Raw genomic sequence first — 21,586 nt, 5'->3', positions numbered from 1 at the left:
GATTCCATGAACTTTTAAATTAAAATCTATATTATCAGCATTCTTCTTTTTTTTTTTTTTTTTGGGGGGGGGGGGGGGGAATATTATCAGCATTCAAGATAGATCAAAATGATTTTTTTTTTGAGTATGCAATATTATTAAAATCGAATTGTAGTAACTCATAAATATTAACCGAATTGGGTTCGCCCCATTAATTACGTTAGGCTTCACTTTAATTCAATTGATACATTATATTGATTATCTAGTCAATAACAAGCAATGTGATTTTATTTATCAGTCTCAAAGCAATATGTTACTCCATATAACTTTTCCAAATTCATGCTCCAAGGCCATTGCACTCCTCCAACTAGGATATTACACGTCTAAACAATGAAGGTACGGTGTTTGGAAAATGATTGATCAATAATATTTTAGTTTATGTTTACAAAATAATAATAATAATAATAATAATAATAATAATAATTTAGTTTATTTAACAATTTTAACCATTTGACAAGTCAAATAACTTAAATGAGTGTTTGATACAACTTATTGGCATAGCTAATTGGTCCCAAATAGCCAAAAATGAAAACACTACATGGAGTACAATTTTGAAAGAGCAATGTTATAAACCCCTCATGTATTTTCCCTAATAACTTCCTCTCATGAAATGACATCATCTTATTAGTAGCTAAATTTAATTTTTAATTAGTGGTGGGGTCAGCAAATTCATTGTCACGCATTGAACGAAAGTCACATCATAAGGAGGGAAAATGCGTGAGGTGAGATCAAGTTCATCACGAATCCTCGGGTTCGAGATATTTACTTGTTGGTGGACCTTGATCTCTCCACAAAGGTGCATGCATATTGGTGCCATATGTTTCGTTCATGATTTCATAGCTCATTGCAATCTATATCGCAAAAGCATAAAGAGAGAGTGCACACATGTAGAATCAATATCGATATTGCCAAACTAAGGCTTATGTTTCGTTCATGATTTCATAGCTCATCGCAATCTATATCACAAAAGCATAGAGGGAGAGTGCACACATGTAGGTCACTACATGCCATCTGAAGACAAAGTACTTGACATCAATTTCAAGTTTTTAAAGCACACAAATCATATAAAGTCCTGTACTTCCCCTATTTTCAAAAGGGATAAACTTTTCGTAACAAAAAATCCTCAAAAAAAAAATGCTAATAAATGTGGTTATCAAACATTAACAAGATACAATCACAAACTCTTCATAATCTCAATAACCCTATGTTAGGCATATTTCCCTTTAAGCAAAAATCACAAATTGAACATATAGATAGATTAACTAACTATTCACTCATATTAAACACAAAATAAAGCAAAATCACAAGTAATAAACATAAATATTATGGAGTACAAAGGAAAGAGTTAAAGAGAAGTAGATTTATCTATTGAAAATTGAATAGAAATACTGAAAATTTAAGAGTTAAATCCTTGATTTCGAGCTTCAAAAGTATTTTAGAAAAACCTTTAAAAAAGAGCTCAAATAATCATGCTTATTTAGTTTGCAGAGTACACTAGAACGGACTCACGGACCACCTGATGAATGCCCATCCATTTCCTAATAAAATGAAATTTAACTTGAATAAATAGAGCAACAATCAACTATCAATTAATTGTAAAACACTATAAATATTGACCAATAAGTAGTTGCTAGCTAGATAATCCACTATGTATAAATAGTTGCTTGTAATACTGATTACGGGGTTGAACAATTCAATCAATATATCCATTTTAAAGTTCTCTGGTCGCTATGGATGCGCAGGATCTCTTACCATATTTTCAATTCTAAATGCACAAAAGAACACTACTGCATATTGAAGCAACAATATAGCCGCCCAATCAAATAGCATTCCGTATTATTAGTAGAAGATGTTTACATTAATATAAAGAACGTATATTGATTTCTTTACTTTAATTTCTACAAGTATTTCATAGTTCATGCTATAAATAAATAAACAAATATACTCTGATCTGATCTCCTAAGGTATTAAGCAATGATCTAATGGTGTTAAGGTTCAAAATGTCCGTTTAAGATTTCTGAAATCCCCTGACTCGATACACTCTGCGTTATCCTTGTGCACATTCATCATCTTCAACAGCTCGCCCGCCTTCTCCTTCGTGGTTTCGCTACACCCGACTTGTAAGAGCAGCAAAAGCTTCTGAAACGCCCCCACTCGCAGAGCCTCAACGACCACCTTTTCATCGTACTTGCTAAGTTTCCATAGAACCGAGACTGAGAATTCCGTTGACAGCTCGGAAACTCGGTGCAGTTTCTTGACCAAAACCGGTACGGTTAGCGCGTGATTGGTGGCCGTTTCTCTCCCCGTGGCGGAGATGCAGACCCCGTCCAAAACCGCCAGCGCCTTCTCGCACACGCTCCGATCGCAATCCACGAGTTTTTCGGTTATTGTTGGTATGATTCCGAGCGAGGATACGGCGGCGGCGGATTTCTCGGGAGTGGAGGATTTGGAGATTAGATAGTAGATTGATAGTAGCGCTGCCTTGGTGGCCGCCGGACAAATTGGCTCTTTCACCAGATTGACTAACGGTTCCAGAATGAATCCGATTTCTTCGGATTTTGTTTGGTCTTTGGCTGCTAGGAGCTCTTTGAGGACCAAAACTGCGTTGGTTCGGCTCGGCAGATTGCCGTTGTTCATGAAGCATGCTAGGCAGAGGAGTGAGGAATCGGTTAAGATGTTTGCTGATCTCGACCGAGATTCAGCGTCGAGCGGCAAAATCATTGCCAATGTTGTCAAGATTTCGTCCAAAACTGAACCGTGGTCTAGGAAATTATTGTCCTTAGAGAAGGAGCTAAAGATATCCAAAAGGACTTTACCAGCGCTATTAGCAATGATACGTTTCTTATTCCTCTTGCTCTCCTCCATTGCCGTTCTGAGTTTCACCACCAATCCCCTGCACATTTCTCCGTTTAATTCATCTCCGGCGGCTTCGATCTTCGCTAGAATCTCCACCACATCTCGTGAGGCAATCGGCGCTTTAGGCGTGGCGATTCTTTCAACGCCGGAATCGGCATTCTCGACGCACCAGTCCTGAATCATCTGCCGTATGGCGTGATTCGGAACCGGGTCCGAACCGGCGAGCAGGGCTTGCTTGGTGAGAGGGCAGGTTCGGTTCCCGGCCTCTATCCACGCCTCGATGCTGTCCCGATCGTACGTGATCCCCGTCGACAACATCACCGGATCCTTCATAAGGTCCAGCGAGATCGGACACACAAAATTGGACGGAATCTTCAGCTCCCTGCCGCCATTTTTATTATCGTCGTCTTGTACATTCTGCTTCTTCCCTGATCTTCTCCTCTTCCATAATGACAACACCATTCTTGAATATTGAATCGAATGAACTACAGATTCTTTATGACAAAAAAAGTTGAAGCTAAGGTGATTTCGTTTCTGGGTTTTTGTTAGAGTTTTAGCAAAATTTATTTGAATAAGTCTTATTTATAGATGGAGAGGGATGACATTTGAAGCCACGCGGTTCATCTTTTTATTTCACTTCACCCCCTAGAGTTTCTAATAACAACATTTTAACCCCCTAATGCTCTAAATCTTACACTCATACCCCTCAATTAGACGAGGAAACCCCATAATTACTACCTGATAGTGTGTACTAGATGGAGAGGGATGACATTTGAAGCCACGTGCTTCATCTTTTAATTTCACTTCACCACCTAGAGTTTCTAATAACAACAATTGAATCCCCTAATGCTCTAAATCCTACACTCATACCCTTCAATTAGATGATGAAAACCTATTATCACTACTAATAGAGTGTACTATAGTTAACAATCTAACCAACTTGACTAGAATTACTCAATTACGACAATCATACAAAAACTTTGTCATATAAACAAAAGATCCATTTTAAGTCAAAGTTGTTCACTATAGCAATATTTGGATGAGCACGAAGTAAAGAAGAAATCAAATATTTATTTGTCATGTTATTAGTAAATTTAGGATTAAATTTCTTGTTTTGGCTAAAATTGCAAGGGCCAATGTGTAATTTTTAAAAACAACAAGGGTGCAAGTGAAATTAAAAGAGATATAATAATAATAATAGTAATTAAAAAGAAAACACACGCTGAAGAACGTGTCTCAAGAGTTTAAGAGAGGAATGGAGTTTTTGAATGTTGACCGTGTAGTGCAGTTTGAAATGGCCATTGCGTTCTTTTGGAAATGGAATAATTATATTAAATTAAATAAATTAATAAAGTATAATCAAACCAATTAATTGCGTGAGTCTGTATGACTATATCCCATCCCAATTTTTCTTTTAACTTATTTTTTCCGACAAAGAATTTGAGACTTATTTATTTGACTTTACAAAATAGTATCTTATCTATATTTGAGTTTAGGTTTATATCATTATAATTATCATGGTATATAATTACGCTATTTATGAATGTAGATAAAATGATATTGGTCCTTTTTTTTTAATCAGAAGTCTTGGATTTAAGTTTTATTTATTAATAAAAAATTAAACTTTTAGTATCAAACTCATAGAAAGCTATATTAGACAACGTATAAGTGTTTTTAAAACATCAATCCATTATTCCTAACTCATAATTACATTCTTAACCTAACATAAATGTCGGTAATTTTAACGAATTAATGAATAAGATAATATTTGATTGAACAAGTAACATTTTTTTTCATACAAATGCTCTAATAATATTACTTTCTTCCTTATGCTATGTTATATGTTGCACAAGCTAAGTGACAATAGTTTTAAAATTAGAATCTTAACTTGGGTATAGAATTGAAATAATTTCTCTTTTAAAAAAAGTTATTCGTAAGTGATACGTCTCATATTCTTTATTGATGAAAATTCAAATCAATATATAAGACCAATGTAACATATACTAATGAACTAAATTTTATAATGTAATTAAAACTTAATTAAGTTCCTAGCCATTAGTGTGTGCAGTGAGTAAACATCACACTTGTGTAGTAGTTTGTGCGACGATTTTGATCGAGAAAGTGTTGGCAAAAAAACAAACTCGTAAAATATTATATAAATATTATTGTATTGTACTTCTGTATATATGCATGTAGATTTGGACAACTACGTAAGTAGGCAGGGGCTATAGAATCAACAAGGTTGATTTTTAATTCTTGTGCATGTGTTGACGGAGAGGGCGGTCGAATGGTCGATCCGTCAACACAATGTACGAACCGGTTATTTGACTTGACGGAAGCGGCGTTTACAGAATAATATAATATGGTATGGCAGATTGAATATTTGACAAATTATGTTTGTCTAATTTCTAGGGAATAAATCATATTTATTTTAAACTAGTTTAAGTAATTTTCATATAATATAATATTACTGCATAAGAATTCATATGCTCCAATTATATTAGTTTGGAATTATGTAAATATTGTTGGTCCCGATGGAAGGGGTTACAAGTCTAGAAGAGATAAATAGACGTGTATACTATTTTTTTTATTCGAGTGATTAGAACGAAGAGTGAACTTGTTCTAATCAATCTTTCGTAAAAGAGTTTTGTAGAGGAAAATAGTAACCCTTTTAAAATTATTTTGCATGTATGTTTGATCTTATTGAAATCTTATGTTTGGTTAAGTGCTTGAATGTAAATACATAAATGTAAAGAGAGAGAGATCTATAGTGGTTCAGCTATCAACCAGCCTACTTCACTCTTCTCTAAAAATTCTTTGGAGGATTGCACCAAACCCCCGTAGTACAATAATTAGGATTTTCACAACTCTCGACTTGTTACTCCGCCTAACACCTCTTTCTACTTTTAAGTTTTACCAAGTAGAGATACAAAGGTTTTCAACAAAAGATTGTTGATCCTCCAACATGTAGACTTGGCGTTTGAATCAGATCTTCTTGTAGCCAAAGTCTTGAACTTGATCTTGAAATTTGTAGCTCGTTTCTCTCTCATTGGTCATGAATTTCTTTAGCAGTTAGTAAGCTTGAACACTTGTAAATTTTTCTCTTGATTGGTCATCACCTTCTTCAGTTTTGATTGAAGGTATTTATATGGCAATTTGATATAAATATGTTGAATGAATTTTAAACTTCCTTTAACCAATATATGGGAATTGACCAGTTGATACTTTGAAAGGTCACTTTATCATATTTTCCAACCATTTGATGTGCATGTACCTGCTCCATCATATTTTTTGCTTTGCATCTATTCTCTACGCTGTTTAAGGAAAATATCTACATTGTAATGTGTACCTAGGACTTTTACTTATCTTGGAAACATTTTGCATAAAACTTTTCACTTCTTAAGGTTTTGAACTGTTTGCTCAGAGGATGTCTCGAATTGTTCCTTTGAATGGTCAACTTTTACCTTCCGAGTTACTACTTCGCGCCTTAAGCTTTTCTTAATTTTTCGTTCGAATAGATGTCCTTACTATTCAACATATTATTAGTCGGCAAGGTTGGTCCTTCCACTCTTCGGCCGTTGCTACCTTCCGATCGTCAATACTTATATCATTTGTCTTGAACTCTGTTAGCAATTCGAATTGTAACCATTCGTACTGTTCATACTGAAGAAGATTCTACGTATAAAAAGAGTAAAAGAATTGGAGGCTAAATTTCTTAAACCTTTTGGTATTATCAAAATCTAATTTACACTTGTTACTAAGAAATATTATTTATAATTTCTAATAAAATGCACAATAAGGCCAAAAAATAGAAACTATTAACAATATTTTCCTTTGCCACACCAAACAACAATATGTCACATTTGAAAGACAGGATCAAGAGAGACTTCATTTGTATGAACATAAGACTTCCAAATGATATACTGCGAACACGTACTTAGCTTTGTAAAAACCAATAATAAATTACTTAGTTTTTCTTCCATTTTATTTTGATGTTCCTCCTGACAATTTCGAACCTAGTTGGAATTTAACACTATTAAAATCTTTTCTATAAAAGTTAAGTCTCTCTTAAAATATGCACCATTTTTGCTTTGATGATTCCACTTTCAAACTTTTTAGATTAATAGGTAATTTAAAAAAATTGTTAATACAACTGTAATGTCCGAGTATTACTCATGCGGATGTATTATTTATATTCAAATTAGTACAATACAAATACATCATGCATGAATATAACATCTTGATAGTTGCTGATATAAGGTCATAATCGTTACCCACCTATCTTGTTTGATAATTAACCCCGAGTCTTGCAATAGCATGTACCATATGCCATTTGAAAATAAAAAACATGGTCGGTCTGTATAATGCTATTCTTTCATTGGTTTCTAACATGTCATAATTGCCACAGAATACAGACATGTTTTATTTGACATTGTCCTCTCCTGGGATGCATGCACAACTCAAACAGATTCATCTTATGAAGTTTTGACTTATTCCCTGTTTGAATATTAATATGTGTGTTTTTAGCGGGACACGCTTATGGAGGTTTGGATAATGGACTCATTCTTACGCGAAAGGAACGCGCACCCATCTTCGGGCATTACTGTTCGGATTTACGTTATAACACATTTACACGTGACTTGCATTTCTTATCCAAAATGTTTGGCAGTTTACCAAATAAAGTTCTCGTCTTCCCCACAAAATATCATTTTAAAAAAATAATGTTGAGTTCGTGTTTAATTTGAAATGTTTGTTTTTTCTTAAATTGAAAAATGAAAATGAATTTTTTAATTATGTTAACAATTTCGGAAAACATCTGGGTCTCCCCCTTCCAATTGAAATTAAAAAAAAAAAAAAAAAACAATTTCGGAAAACAATTCAAAGTTGTGTTTTAAATGAAAAAAATGTGAACATTTCTTTGAGCTTATATAAGTTTGTTGAAGTCGTATCACAAATTTATAGTTGCATTAACTTCAATCTTTTCATTTTTTTCTCTAATTTTTTTATTCTTTAAAATTTTTAAAACTTAAATTAAACCTTATTTTTTTAAAATAAAAAAGTCTAATTAAGTATCTCAAATGTTCGTTTTGATACATTTGGACCTATTAGCTGACAACCATATGATATAAACCACAGTACAATTTTACTGAAGTTTGACATGTACATAGGAAAATTAAATATTATAATTAATTATTAATAAATTAAATTTTGGCTCATTGACATCTTAAAACCGAGTGCATCTCCCTCAATTTGTCTTGTTTAGACTACCGGCAAAGCTACACCTTTAATTTGGAAGAAGGTGAGAATAACGTCTTTATTTAGACTTTAACTAGACAATTTGTAAGAAATAAATTAATAATATTACATACAATTGCATATATAATCAATACTGTATGTTTTATATATAATATTTTATAGCATACATGTAATACACATTTTGCAGAAAATAAAGTAATAACATAACAAATTACATATATCATCAATATTTAAGTGTTATATAAAGAATCTTAACACATGCTGACGAGGTGGGGCCCGCCAAAGTCCGTCTTATGATGGAGCGAGCCAAAAAGCCTGCCAATACAATAGGTCTAAGGAAGGCTGGCCTGTCTTGCCTCACCTTAGGCCTACAAGTTTAGATTGAGCCCGCCAAAATTTTAAGATTGTAATTTTTGTGAACTTGTAATTTGTAATATATATATATATATATATATATATATATATAAACATGCCCAGTTGCATAAGTCTACAAACCATTAGTTCATACTGCATAAGTGATAAGTTCATAAATCAAACTCCGTAAGTGATAAGTGCATAACAAAAGTCATTAGTTCACTTCATTACATCATACAAAGTATAAACACTCCAACATTAACATCTCATTCCCCTACTACATGTCCACAAGACAAATTTGATATTGTAAAACTTATTTATTCAAATAATATTTTTTTTTATTATGCATTTAGTGAGCTAGCATGCAACAAGTTAGGTGGGGCATGCCGAAAAGCCCGCCAATAAAATAATCCTAAAATCTCAAAGCCTGCTCAGCCTTTTATGTGAGACGAGATTAGCTAACCTAACGGCCTAAACTTATTTTGACAACTCTACTTATAAATAATACAGAATACTTTATAACAAAAATGTAATAATTTATATAAAAAAAAAATTTATACTTGACACGAGAATTTTTCATATATATATTGTTAACATTATTTATAAAACAACTATAGCAATTCATGCGGCCACAATAATACGCGTGTCAGGAAAACATTAAAACTACTACACTTATATAATAAGATAAGAATCATTATTACACATAAACAACAATACATAATACGCTGCTTACTATTATTACACACGCCGTCTCGTTTCATTATTTTATACTAATCCTTTCCTACTCTTGTCAGTACCGTACACGTCAGGAAATCACACGACACTTATTCTAACCACCTTAGTACACATTAAATTACTATACCATAGTCTATACCATACCATTAAATTACTTTTATATTACACATCCACACCATTTCCGGCCTTAATTTAAGGATGCCTGTGACCAAACACGGGCCTAATAATAATAATCTAACAACAAAGCACCCTAAATTTAAGGGCGGCAGTGCTGACTTACTTCACTGTTATTCATTAAGTATAGTATCAGCAGGACCACATTACGCGGTAATGGTACACATGTTATGTAAACCCAACATCCACAAACTAAATAAATGATGTTTCATCATCTTTGTCTAGCCGCCCCACGCAACGCTTTTTAAGGTTTCAAGTCAGTTGAGCAATCGTTGTAGGCATGTTTACAACCCAAACATGGTCCAACATCCTATGAAATGCAGTGTTTGGTAAATAGTTGCTATTAGCTGATAACTGTTAGATGTTAGATGATTGGGTTAGTGAGTTTGACTAGTTGATAAAATTAGCTGATTGTAGAGAAATGTTTGGTAAATTAGTTGTTGAAAGACAGATGGCTAGTATTGAAATGCTATAAGAAATTAATACCAAGATGCAGATATCAAACATCATAGTTTAGGAAGGACTTCTAAAAGACAAAAAGTACATGGTTATAATTAACACTGTCAAGCTACAATCAAACGAACCTTCATCGTAGAATAGACAAGGAAATTCAATTCAGGGGAGAAAGATGCATCAGGGAGTAACAGAAAGAATAAATGAACCAACCTCCTAAGTTGTTGCCATCCACTTGATGGCAAATCCCGATGCCCAGCCCGGTTCTGCACGAACAGTCCTCACCGCCCGTCTGCTGATGTGAACGAATCTGCAAATCCAGACGGGCGTGTGGGTATACTCGTCTGGGTATTGTCACTGCTGCCGGGATAAGAAGATGCATCGAAGCCACTGGATTCCTCGAGAGCCTGCCACTTCTTAACTGCCTGGGGCAAGCTGAGGAAAAAGTCGATTCCATATATGTCATCCTCGTTGGGCTCCGAGGGTTTCCAGAGCTCAGCAAGAGACGAAAGAACATTGACCGCGTGCCCCATATCAGGTCTCTGATGGGGATCCCTCGCGCAGCAGTGACCAGCCAACTCAGCAACGGTTCGTACACTGGCTAGGGTTTCTTCATTTAGATCAATTGTAGGGTCAATTGCCTTTCTAAATTGTTCCTCGTCGACCCACATTCTTCGGAACCATGGTACAAGATGCATGCTCTCCTCGGGCTGAGTTTCATCTAGAGCTTTCCTTCCGGTAATTATCTCCATCAGGATGACTCCAAAGCTAAATACGTCAATTTTGGTAGTTACTCGGCCCGTAACTGCCCAATTAGACACAAAAAAACATAATAAATTTTGTATCCATTGTAAAAGTTCTTGGAACAACACTTATGCCAATGGTGATAGACTTGTGATGTTAACATCTAGCAAGCAAATTTAAACTAAACTACAAAAAACAGATGCGAAATAAGTTGTCAGAACTGCTAGTTTTCATAAGCCAACAAAATGGTAGGCAAGAACTGCTAATCTATTATAACCTTACAATTAAAACTAATATTAGTAATATGAAACAGAATATTGTTTGAAGATATTAAGGATGCTTTTTTCCTGTAAAATTTATGCTCAAACACCACATGCTATTAAAGATAAAATAAAATAAAATAACTAAATCTCGTAAAAGACTTACCAGCATATTCTGGTGCAAGATAACCAAAGGTTCCAGCTAACCTTGTAACAATTGAAGCTTTCCCATCAGGAGCGAGTCGAACGAGTCCAAAATCAGCAACTTTAGCCCTCATATCGTCTCCCAGAAGAATATTCGATGGCTTAAGATCTCTATGAATGAAGCTTTGTTGGGCTAAGCCGTGCAAATATTCGACACCTCTAGCCACATCGAGTGCAATTGTTATCCTTTTCATCCATTCGAGCGGTTTCAATCCTTCTTTTTTCCAGTCAAAGAGATACCGGCTAAGTGTCCCCTGAGGCATGTACTCGTAGACAAGGAGCTTCTCGTTTCCATCCAAGCAATAACCGAGAAGCGCAACCAAATGCCTATGGCGCACTTTTGTAAGGACAGCAATCTCGGATTTGAACTCGTCCAAACCCTTATCGCCCATCACCCCGGATTCCATCCTCTTAACAGCAATTTTTGTTCCATCATGTAATTCACCGCCATAAACAGTACCGAATCCACCTCTTCCAAGTATATTATCTTCACTGAAGTTGTTAGTAACATTCTTCAAAACCTGAATCGAGATCATCATGCTGCCCGACTCAATAATATGAACATCGCTAGGTCCACTACTTCCATGGCTATAAGTTTCGCTTATTCCTCCAGTAGCACTCGAGCCAGCAATTGTAATCTTAACAGCATCATGTTCTGACCCTGAATGGCGAGGATGAATAACCATCGTATGTGGACTCTGCACTCTACCCGACCGCTTCCTCTTCGTTCGATACAAGCAAAAGACAAACAGCCCAGCCAAAGCAGCTACACCACACGCACCACCAACCACCACGCCAACAATCGCTCCAGTCGAGGATTTCTTACCACCGCCCCCTCCTCCCGATGTTCCTCCACCTCCACCGGGAGAATTAGGAGTACCACCGGGAGATGGTACCACGGGAGGAGGACCGTCTTTACCTATATTGACATTTCCATCTGTTATCACTTTCACATTACTATTAAACGTCGGGACTTTACCATACAGCTGATTATTCGAAACATCCAATAACTTAAGCTGATTCAAGGAGGTAAGCTGCTCAGGAATATTCCCAGTGAGATCATTATTCGACAGAATCAGCCTCTGCAGCGTCGTGATAGATGAAAAGTTAGGCGAAATCGTCCCTGTAAGCCCCAGTTTCTGAAAATTCACAACCGAAATCCCTCCATTATCACACGTTATACCCCTCCACGGAGTACAAGGATCGTTGCCTTTCCAATCCTTCGCGAACTGGATAGGGTATCCAACATCCTTAGCCACAGCCAACAATATGTTAACATTTGTGTCACAACCTTTACCTGCCTGAGACAAACAAAAACTATTAGTGTTGGCCACAACATCAGCCTGAACAGTGTCTGGAAACTGGGGAGTTGGCCCTTGAAGCATATTATTAGTCAAGTTCACAACTTTCAAAGAACTGAGCTTTGTCAATGAATCCGGGACCGGGCCGGTAAGACTATTGTCTCTCACACTGAAATCTTGCAAGGAATTGAGCCCGGATAGGTCTGGAATTGGACCGGAGAATGAGTTTGAGTGTAACCAAACTTGGGTAAGAGCTGTCATGTTTTGCAAAACAGCTATGGAGCCATTTAGGCTAGAAGAATCACCCTTTTGACCGTTTAGCCATAAAGTCTGCAAAGAAGAGCCGGAAAAGCTAGGGGGTAACGGCCCAGATAAAGAATTGAAGGAGAGACGCAGATCTGTTAAGCTAGGGAAATTACTGGAAATGAAAATATCAGGCATAGTCCCGGAAATGCTGCAATTGATAGCAGAGAAGCTCCGGAGAGGTGAAGCGTCCTTTAGGCTTTCCGGGAACGGCCAAGGAGAAAAAGGATTGTTGTCTAGAGAAACCGTTTCCAAGGAAGTCATACCGGCGAAGAAATTGGGGGGAATTGAAGTGAAGGCGTTGCCGTTCAATAGGATCCTCTGAAGCGAGGCTAACCCGGAAAGATTAGGCAGAGCTCCGGTGAGCCCATTCTCCATCACTTCGAAAATCGTTAAGGCGGAGAGGTTTCCGAGATTAGGCGGAAGAGAGCCGGTGAGGCCTTGTTTCCCAACTTGGATCTTCGTAACCCGGTCGCCGGCGCACTCCACCTGCCTCCACTTACACGGGTCCGGGTCATCCCACTTAAGCGACGCCGGCGGGTTGATACTCTTCTTCAACTCCTGCATTACCCCGGCGTCCGGCGACTGTGACTTCGCCGTCACAGCAACTAAAAACAGAAAAAACAACAAACCCACAGATCTTGAAGCCAAACTAGAGATACCCAGATAGAGTTTCTTCATCTCCCCGGCGAAATTCAAGAGAATTCAGAAGAAAAACGACAGTTTCGACTCGAATTATATTATACACCAAACATGAACAAATTTACACTTAAAAAAAACTCTGGTCTCTGGACCGAACCATCCCAATAGTGGCACAAGGATAAAGACTGGGTGCGAATTAAAGAAAGAGGAGAAGAGAGAGAATTTTGAGGCGGCAGATTGAACGGCGGAGATGGAGGAATAGAGAGAGAGCAAAAAGGTAAGATTTTTAATAAATGGAATTTCTTTTTTTGGGGTGCGAAAAGAGGAAGGAAAGTGAGTGCTGGGGGTGAGTTGGCTTATAGAGCCTTCACTTTCCATTACAGGGATTTTGGCTATCCAGGGAGAAGATGAGGTGAAAATAGGATACAGTTGGCACATGCGTGTGGGGCCCTGGTGGGCCCACATTAATTCAGCAGCTGCCGCAGTCAAAGCACTAATCCCACAATTTGATTTACAGAATTCATGTTCATAATATACAAATTGCATAGTTAAAGACTCATAAACACTTAATATAATGTACCAAATTTATATTCATAATGCACAAAATTAATATTCGTTATATCATATTTATGTGTACGTGTATTATGAAATCGTGTGCATTACAAATTTAATTTCAGTGTATTGGATTAAAAATTGTGGACACTGATCGACCGTATAAGGATTGCACTAGTGCTTACTAGGCGAACTGGCTAAGGATGTCCTGTCGTTTTGCTTCAATTACCACATTCTTGGGATTTATGCTATCCAATTTTTGCATCCAAACTTTATATGCTCCCTATTTGTTCTTCTTTATCATTTAGAAGAATATATTTGTTTTTATCATTATTATTTATCTCACTTTATGCCTTTGTTTTCCATCTATAATTTCATGGAATACAATAATACTATTTAGAAATATTTTATTAATTATTATAGAAACATTCCTATTGAATGCATAAGAAGATTTTTATCCCATTATTACAAAAATTCAAAATTTACATTCACTGTATGTATTAAATAAGCATTTGACCATTACGTGTTGGATGACTTGGATCAGGTCTCAATCATAGAAAAAATATTATATGTTTTCAAAAAAAAAAATATTATAATTTATTTTATTTTAATGGCAATCATATATAATTAATTTAATTATTGTTTATATTTTAAATAAATTTCAATGAATGTTAAATCGTGTGTGTATAATGCATATATTATTTGCGTATATATTATTTGAAGTATAATTTTTAATTATTTATATTTATCAATGTTTTAAAATTGTATTTATACCTATTACCACCCATTTAAAATTGTAACTGGGATTTCATGGTTAAAATTGATAAAAACAAAAATTTGAAAATTAAAATTGATGAATATTTTAAAATTGATGAATATAGTTGACTTGCTTTATGGAAAAGTTTGTTGTGGACATAGGTGGGTAAAAAGTAAAAAACATATCAGTAGAGATGGGTTTAATTGGTGAAGCTATGGCGATGAAGAATGAAGTTTAAAGTAAAGTTAGCGACGATACTCTTTGCACCCCTTGATTGGGGTATCTAATGAGTAAGTAGGTGGGAATTATAGGTTTATTGTTTATGTTTTTCTTTTCTTTAGATTTGGTTTCTTGAACTTGTATGATTTAGGTTTCTTGAACTTAAATATAAAAGTTTCCTAAATTATTTTTAAATATATGTATTTCACTGGTTAAAAATAAATAATTAGTAAAAAATTTAACGAGAAACAAGTAAAGTTAAATCTCATTATGTCAGCATTGACTTACAACGTAGAAATCTTTTATTTTGCAATACGTGTTGACTCAAATTTACGTTTTATCACTCGTAAATGAGTCAAGATTATCTGTTAATGTTCAATTTCCAATACTACCGACTATGTTTGACTATGCTTAGTTTATATTTCAATTTAGCTTTATATTCATTTTGGAATTAATTCGAACTCATGAAATTTTGTTTCTACATATAGTATTCAACATCTCACCACTACTAGTGTAAGATTAATTCATATTCTACCCAATATGAATATGCACGGTCTTACAGTTACATTAGCATTTTGTTTATCATCTAACTTCAAATGATTAAATTATTTAAGTAAAATTATTTTGATATTCATTTCAATTGAAATAAGGATAATTTTGCAGAAAGCACTAGTCAAGAATTTGGGAGGCGCATAGCGCTTAGGCGACCGAGTAATTCGAGTATATTATATCCACTTTTCTTACTCAGGCTAGGAGTTGTTAAACTGTTATAATTCTCAAACTAGTCAAATGCATATGTTAAATGATTAGTTGAGTACATGATTGAGTAATATAAAAGAGGAGCAGCCGAGCAGACAAAAAAAATTAAAAAATTAAAAATCACTCGGTTGAGTTAGGGGCCCAACACGGCACCTAGAATGCCTAGGTGGTCGACTAAAAGCCGCTTAAAGTTAAAATCGTCTTCGCCTAGTGGCGCCTAGCGCCTAATCAGTGTCAAGGGAGCCGCCTAGACTTATTTTTACAACAATAATATATTACTCTATACTTTCATTTTTACGAGCTCATTGCTTAAACTCATATTGCAATTATAACTCTGCTAAATTCATATATTATATTCCTTTTTAACAAAAAGAATCAAAAGTTTTCCCTTTTTTTTTAATGAATAAACAAAGGATAAAATATGCGAATATCTATTTATTGATTTAATGTTGGTATATTCCTTTTATAAGAATATGGATTTTGTGGTTTCTGTTCGTTGAGTGCAAAAATGAAAGACTATGTAGGTTCTTTGGAGCTGTATGTCACTAAGACGGATAAGGCATACCATTTTTTTTTTCTTTTGGGTTTAAAAAGAAAGACTGACTATTTGTCAATAAAACTTATTAATTAATAAATAATATAATTTACTCTTATAATAATCGTTAGTCCAAGTCATTATGCACAGTTCGACCGAATAAATTATCATTGATCAATTGTCGCATCTTAAAATTTGGAGATCTATTTCTCTCATGCATGCTTCACGCCTTCATACTATATAATTTGTATGAATCATAGTCATACCTTAGGCGTTGTTATTGTTGCACAAGATATGATAAATCACATTAATTCCGTCGAGTTTACTCATTTTGTCAAAGTGATTATTGTATTATTACTAGCAGAATGTATCCTCAATGCAAATAACATCTCACTATTTAGGATCTATTTTATAGCAAATTTAGATGCTATTATATTATTTTGTGCTTGATCTCCCCAAACATTTAACAATATATTTCCTAATATATTTAGGCATTAAAACTTAGCTAGTACGTAATTGTGATTGATAAACTTGTCACCGTACCGGGAGATCTTCCAAACGCATTATTATAATTAAAAATTTTGTTGTAAATGCATGGCATTATAAATTAGTAAATGTGGTTTGTCCCATGACATTATAAGTTACACACTTAAAAATTTGTTTCAATTGGCAGGGTGCGGGTTTGATTTGAGTTTCATTTATCCTCTCATGAATTTAGAGACAAGTTTATTGGATAAAGAATATAGACCAACTCAAAATTTGAGATATTTTAGAAAGCACATGCCTTACCATTTGCCAATCAGACATGAAGACCTATCCCAAATAAAATAACAGTTTGGTTGGACTCCAAAACTATACGGTACGTAAAAGAGTGAGACACCAATTTGGCAAATGCTGTACGTACACCTTTTTATAAAATTTAATTAATTAATGTTCACGTTAAGTAACTTAACTTGTCTTGCTCGCTCTTTGATACCCAGGCAAGGTATCTGTTTTGGTATGAGAAAGGGAGAGTTGGCAACAACCCATTTCATATTGACATTTAAAAATTAATTGTATCCCAGAATTCTCACTGTTCATATATCATGAAGACTTGATGGAGACGTTTAATTACTAATCGAACCATTACTTTTTGTTGCTTTTAAGTATACGTACTTATTTGGTTATAAGGGTTCACATGCATGATGAGTTGCTTCCCTTTCATTCTTGTTTTTGTATACACTCTGTTAAGTATGTCGAAAACATTAAACATCACATGTGCATTACAACAAGGATTTACATTTCTCATCCTTTGTTTTCATTTTATTTTTTAAAATATATTTAATAAGCTAAGGGAAGTAAATAGTTTTTTCAAACTTAAATTTATTATTTAAAAGATTTTGCAATTTATCATCAAAATATATCCATCCATACCCTCAACACCTTTTTTTTGGCTCCATTTATGATTGTATATGTTTAAAAAACAAGTACAGAGTAAATATTAATTGAAAGTGAAAATGCTACAAAATAAGAGAGAGTATAATATACATTAACACAAAACATAAGAAAATATATATATATATATATATATATATACGGTTTTCATCAAGCACAATTCAATTAATTAATTCATAATGGCCAATGAATGTATGTCACGTTATGAGAAAAATATTAGAGGTGAAATATAGAAGGGAAAGAAAGCATTTTCTGTCGACATAACAAAGAAGCATTCTATATTTTCTATGTAAAAAAAAGATTAATTTGAGAAAAAAATAACATTTATAATTATTGAACTATAATAAAATTGGAACGGTCAAAACCGACCCAACCCGATAAATTGAGCCCATTTAACCAGTATTTTGAACGAATTGGGTCGGAAAACTCCAACTCGGCCCATTTAATCCGTGTTGGATAGGATTAAGCAGGTTGAACCCAGGTTACCCGGCCCATATATATATAAATATAAAACAAAAAACAAAAACCTCAAACCCCTAAAAAAAAATAAAAAATTCAAATCCCTAAACCCCTAATTCACTCCTTATTCCTTAACCTACGAGTCTGCGACCAGCGAGACGGAGCAACCTCAACTCCTCAACCTGCGACTGCCGACGCTGAGTCTCTGACCGACGGGCTACGGCGGCGAACTCCGGTTCTCGGCCTCTCGGACCGCTGCTCCTCGCCTCCACTGGACCACTGCTACTGACCAGGTAATTTTTTATTTTTTAGTAATTTATTTTTTGGTTGTTGAATCTTGCTGGATGCATTATGGTTGATTTGTTGTTGTTGTTGAGTGTTGACTTGCTATTAGCCTGTGAATCTGTGTTTTGGATATCCTGTTTGCAAGACGAACCTTAAATTAGTTCAATTTGTAACGAAAAGCTTAGTCTGTGGATTGAAGAAAGAGAGGTGAAAGATGCAGCACGATGAGGTCATATGGCAAGTTATCAGACACAAACACTGCAGCTTCATGGCAAAGTTAGCTTCTTTTCTATTTTCCAGCTTCTCATTTTGTTGGCATATATTGTTGTCCTGATTTTATGAGCTCTGATTCTGTCTGAAATGCTTTATCATAGACTTGAAACGGGGATATTTTGCCGGAATCCATATAATGTCACTGGCGTTTGCAACCGGAGCTCGTGCCCTCTTGCTAATAGTCGCTATGCCACAATAAGGGATCATGATGGTAAGGAAAAATACTAACCCTGTTACCCTTAATATTCTTCTTGATTAGCTGCCAGTTATCATCTCAAGTTTCTTTAGCTAATTTTTTATAGTTCAGTGCTTCAATTTTGGCAATGTTTGGAGAAGTTTACCATTTTTATTTGGTTGGTCATGCTCATTGCTGTTTGTATAGTTCTCACATGAGAGTTAAGAAACAAACTATCATTATTTATGAGCTCTAAGAATAATTTAGGCATCAGCCGATTGATTTTACTTTGGCTTGAACATATAAATAGATGTTTGTTTCAACTTTTATAGTTTTCTCCTCTTGGAATGTTTAGCAGACTGTTTCTATTTATATTATTATATAAAATTTCTTAATGTTGGCACTTAAGAATCATCTTGAATGTTCGAATCATGGAGCATTTATTTGATTTCTGCTAATGAATTGTCTCATTTGATTTTCTGAATAATTATGTCATGGGAGAAATTGGATTTTGCTAATCTTGTTTTATACTATTGATGCCAATGATGCTGAATGATGATATTCTTTTTTTTTTCCTTAATTTCTTGTTTCCCAGGAGTATTTTATTTATACATGAAAACAATAGAAAGGGCTCACATGCCAAACAAGTTGTGGGAAAGAGTTAAACTGCCCAGAAATTATGAAAAGGCTCTTGAAATAATCGATAAACATTTGGTAATTGAAAATCATGTTTACTGGTATTCTTTTATTGAAATTTCTACTTGTATTTTATTATTACCTACAAACTATTAACTATATTTTTCCCTCTCCTTCTATCTTGCCTGATATTTTTCAAAAGACGTACTGGCCAAAGCTCCTTGTACACAAGACAAAACAAAGATTAACTAAAATGACTCAGATGCGCATACGGATGAGGAAGCTTGCTTTAAAAACACGGTTAGTAGCCCCCTCTCTGTGTGCATGTTTGTCTAATTATGTTGTCATGTGTCTGGTTTTATTTAAATCCTATTTTGCTTTGAACTCTTTTAAGCCGTGAACTTTAGAGTAACTAGAAACTGCATGACCTTTGCATTTGTCCTCTCATCTTTGTTTTGGGATTGTCATGAAAAAAATTATGCTGCTATTCTAACAGTTAAACTTTCTGCTTGGTTACTAATTCACATGAAATGTAGGGTATATTGAGCTTACTTTACTAGTTTGAGGGCTAAAAATTCTATTTTCTGATAGTGTCATTGCTTACGTGAACATTTTTTTGTTTTTTGTTTCTAGAGAGAAGATAATGACTACGCCTAGAAAAGAGAGGAAGAGAGAGGCTCGTAGAGAACAGAAGGCAGAACAAGCAGCTGTTCTTGATAAGGTAGTACTTTTTATTTTTACCGTTTTATTGCCTCTTTTCTTTCTTTTTTTTTTTTTTTTTGTGCTGAACATCTTTGTATTTCTGTTACTCATGTCATTTACTGTTCTGCAGAGTATAGAAAAGGAATTGCTGGAACGCCTCAAAAGAGGAGTTTATCCTGGCGAGATAGTCAATATTATCCCTGTTGCCAAGTACAATGAAATTCTTGATAAAGAAGCCATTGCCGAAGAGGAAGACGAAGATGAAGAGGTCTACTCTTCTCAACCCCCCACCCCCACCACCACCACACTTACACACACAAAAAAAGCCTCATCCTTTTCCTTTATTTCTTAGGGGTATTATTATGCTGTTCCTATACAAGTTGGTTAGGTCATAGTTCTCACCTTTTTTTGTCAATAATTCATGTAAACAGGAACATGAGATAGAGTATGTTGAAGGATATGAAGAATTAGAAGAGGAGGATGATATGGAAGATTTTGGTGGTTTAGCAATTGAGAATGCTGGTGCAGCAGATGATGATGGTAAAGCAAATGGATTCCTCTTGCCATTACTTTCATTTAAGAGTCCTTATCCATATAATACCTTCTATATTTTAATAGACATAGATGAAATACAATAATGTGGGTGTCAATGAAATACCGAGTCAATTTACCAAAAATGGAACTTTATTGTTCATTGCCATATCTGGGTCCTATGGTTTTATTGTCTAACCATAGTACTATTTTGCTGATGGAACTTCTCCAAGCTGTTGTCTATGGTATGATGCGTTTAAGCCTGTGTAGATGGGTGTGCATATTCTAAGAAAGTTTGCATGTGTTTAATTTGGCAGATGAGGTGGACAGTGATGATGAAGAGACTGTTGTAATTCATCGAAAGAGGAATAAGAAAGAGTCTGGCTTAGGTTCAAGAAAGCATGGGAGAGATGAACCGAGTGTCAAAGCTAAGAAGAAAGCAAAAGTACTTGTGGAGGTAAAACACACATCAACTTCATTCATTCTTATGTCCTTCGTTTTTCCCATGCAACCCTCTTATCTGGTTTTCTTTTCCCTGCTAGGTTGAGCATGAAGATGGAGGTGAAAGACAAACTGCAGTCCAATGAAAGAATGTATGTGTTTTTTATAATCATCGTACTTGCCAGAAATTAAGGTGGTTCGTATCCAAGTTATACCCAGTTGTTTGTCTGACTTTGTTGAGTAGCTAGCAATATGATGGTTAGAAGAGTTGTCCCAGAAGATGTATCTGGTCATTTTTGTTCTCTTCCAGTCTTCCAGATAATGAGATTTTGTTCCCTTAGTTTCTGTTTATTTTCAGTTTAGCTGAAGTTTATTAGTATTTGCTAATTGTTTCCATCCTTATTGATCAACGGATTGAACAGAGATCTTTCAGTTTCTTGAATGCAAGTGTAAAATGAGTTACTGAAATATGCTTACAAGGGAATGAGGGTTGACACTCTTCAATTA

General features: G+C 34.9%; 3 protein-coding genes across 5 annotated transcripts; 1 reads left to right on the top strand and 2 right to left on the bottom strand.

The window, feature by feature from the left end:
• Window positions 1-2,034: 2,034 nt before the first annotated feature.
• LOC116004701 (U-box domain-containing protein 21-like) lies at window positions 2,035-3,357 on the bottom strand. The gene has a single exon (XM_031244860.1). It carries the CDS (start codon window positions 3,355-3,357, stop codon window positions 2,035-2,037), a length of 1,323 nt encoding a protein of 440 aa, XP_031100720.1.
• Window positions 3,358-9,870: 6,513 nt separating this feature from the next.
• LOC116003688 (receptor protein kinase TMK1-like) lies at window positions 9,871-13,688 on the bottom strand. Its single transcript, XM_031243590.1, has 2 exons — window positions 11,038-13,688; window positions 9,871-10,672 (listed from the first exon to the last, which is right to left on the bottom strand). The coding sequence occupies exons 1-2, from the start codon at window positions 13,358-13,360 to the stop codon at window positions 10,149-10,151; spliced, it is 2,847 nt and encodes a 948-aa protein (XP_031099450.1). The 5' UTR covers window positions 13,361-13,688; the 3' UTR covers window positions 9,871-10,148.
• A 4,443-nt stretch (window positions 13,689-18,131) lies between these two features.
• Window positions 18,132-21,586, top strand: LOC116003702 (protein MAK16 homolog A). Of its 3 annotated transcripts, none has more exons than XM_031243608.1 (10): window positions 18,132-18,329; window positions 18,507-18,597; window positions 18,696-18,805; window positions 19,365-19,483; window positions 19,608-19,705; window positions 20,039-20,126; window positions 20,238-20,375; window positions 20,539-20,647; window positions 20,956-21,095; window positions 21,181-21,586. In XM_031243608.1, the coding sequence occupies exons 2-10, from the start codon at window positions 18,536-18,538 to the stop codon at window positions 21,223-21,225; spliced, it is 909 nt and encodes a 302-aa protein (XP_031099468.1). In that variant the 5' UTR covers window positions 18,132-18,329; window positions 18,507-18,535; the 3' UTR covers window positions 21,226-21,586. The 3 variants fall into 3 exon arrangements, with proteins under 3 accessions (XP_031099468.1, XP_031099470.1, XP_031099469.1); XM_031243610.1 differs by having other exon boundaries at window positions 18,502-18,597; XM_031243609.1 differs by having other exon boundaries at window positions 18,467-18,597.

This window comes from Ipomoea triloba, chromosome 14 (assembly GCF_003576645.1).
Source record: "Ipomoea triloba cultivar NCNSP0323 chromosome 14, ASM357664v1".
Lineage (NCBI taxonomy): Eukaryota > Viridiplantae > Streptophyta > Magnoliopsida > Solanales > Convolvulaceae > Ipomoea > Ipomoea triloba.
This window is presented reverse-complemented; position numbering and strand designations above follow the sequence as displayed.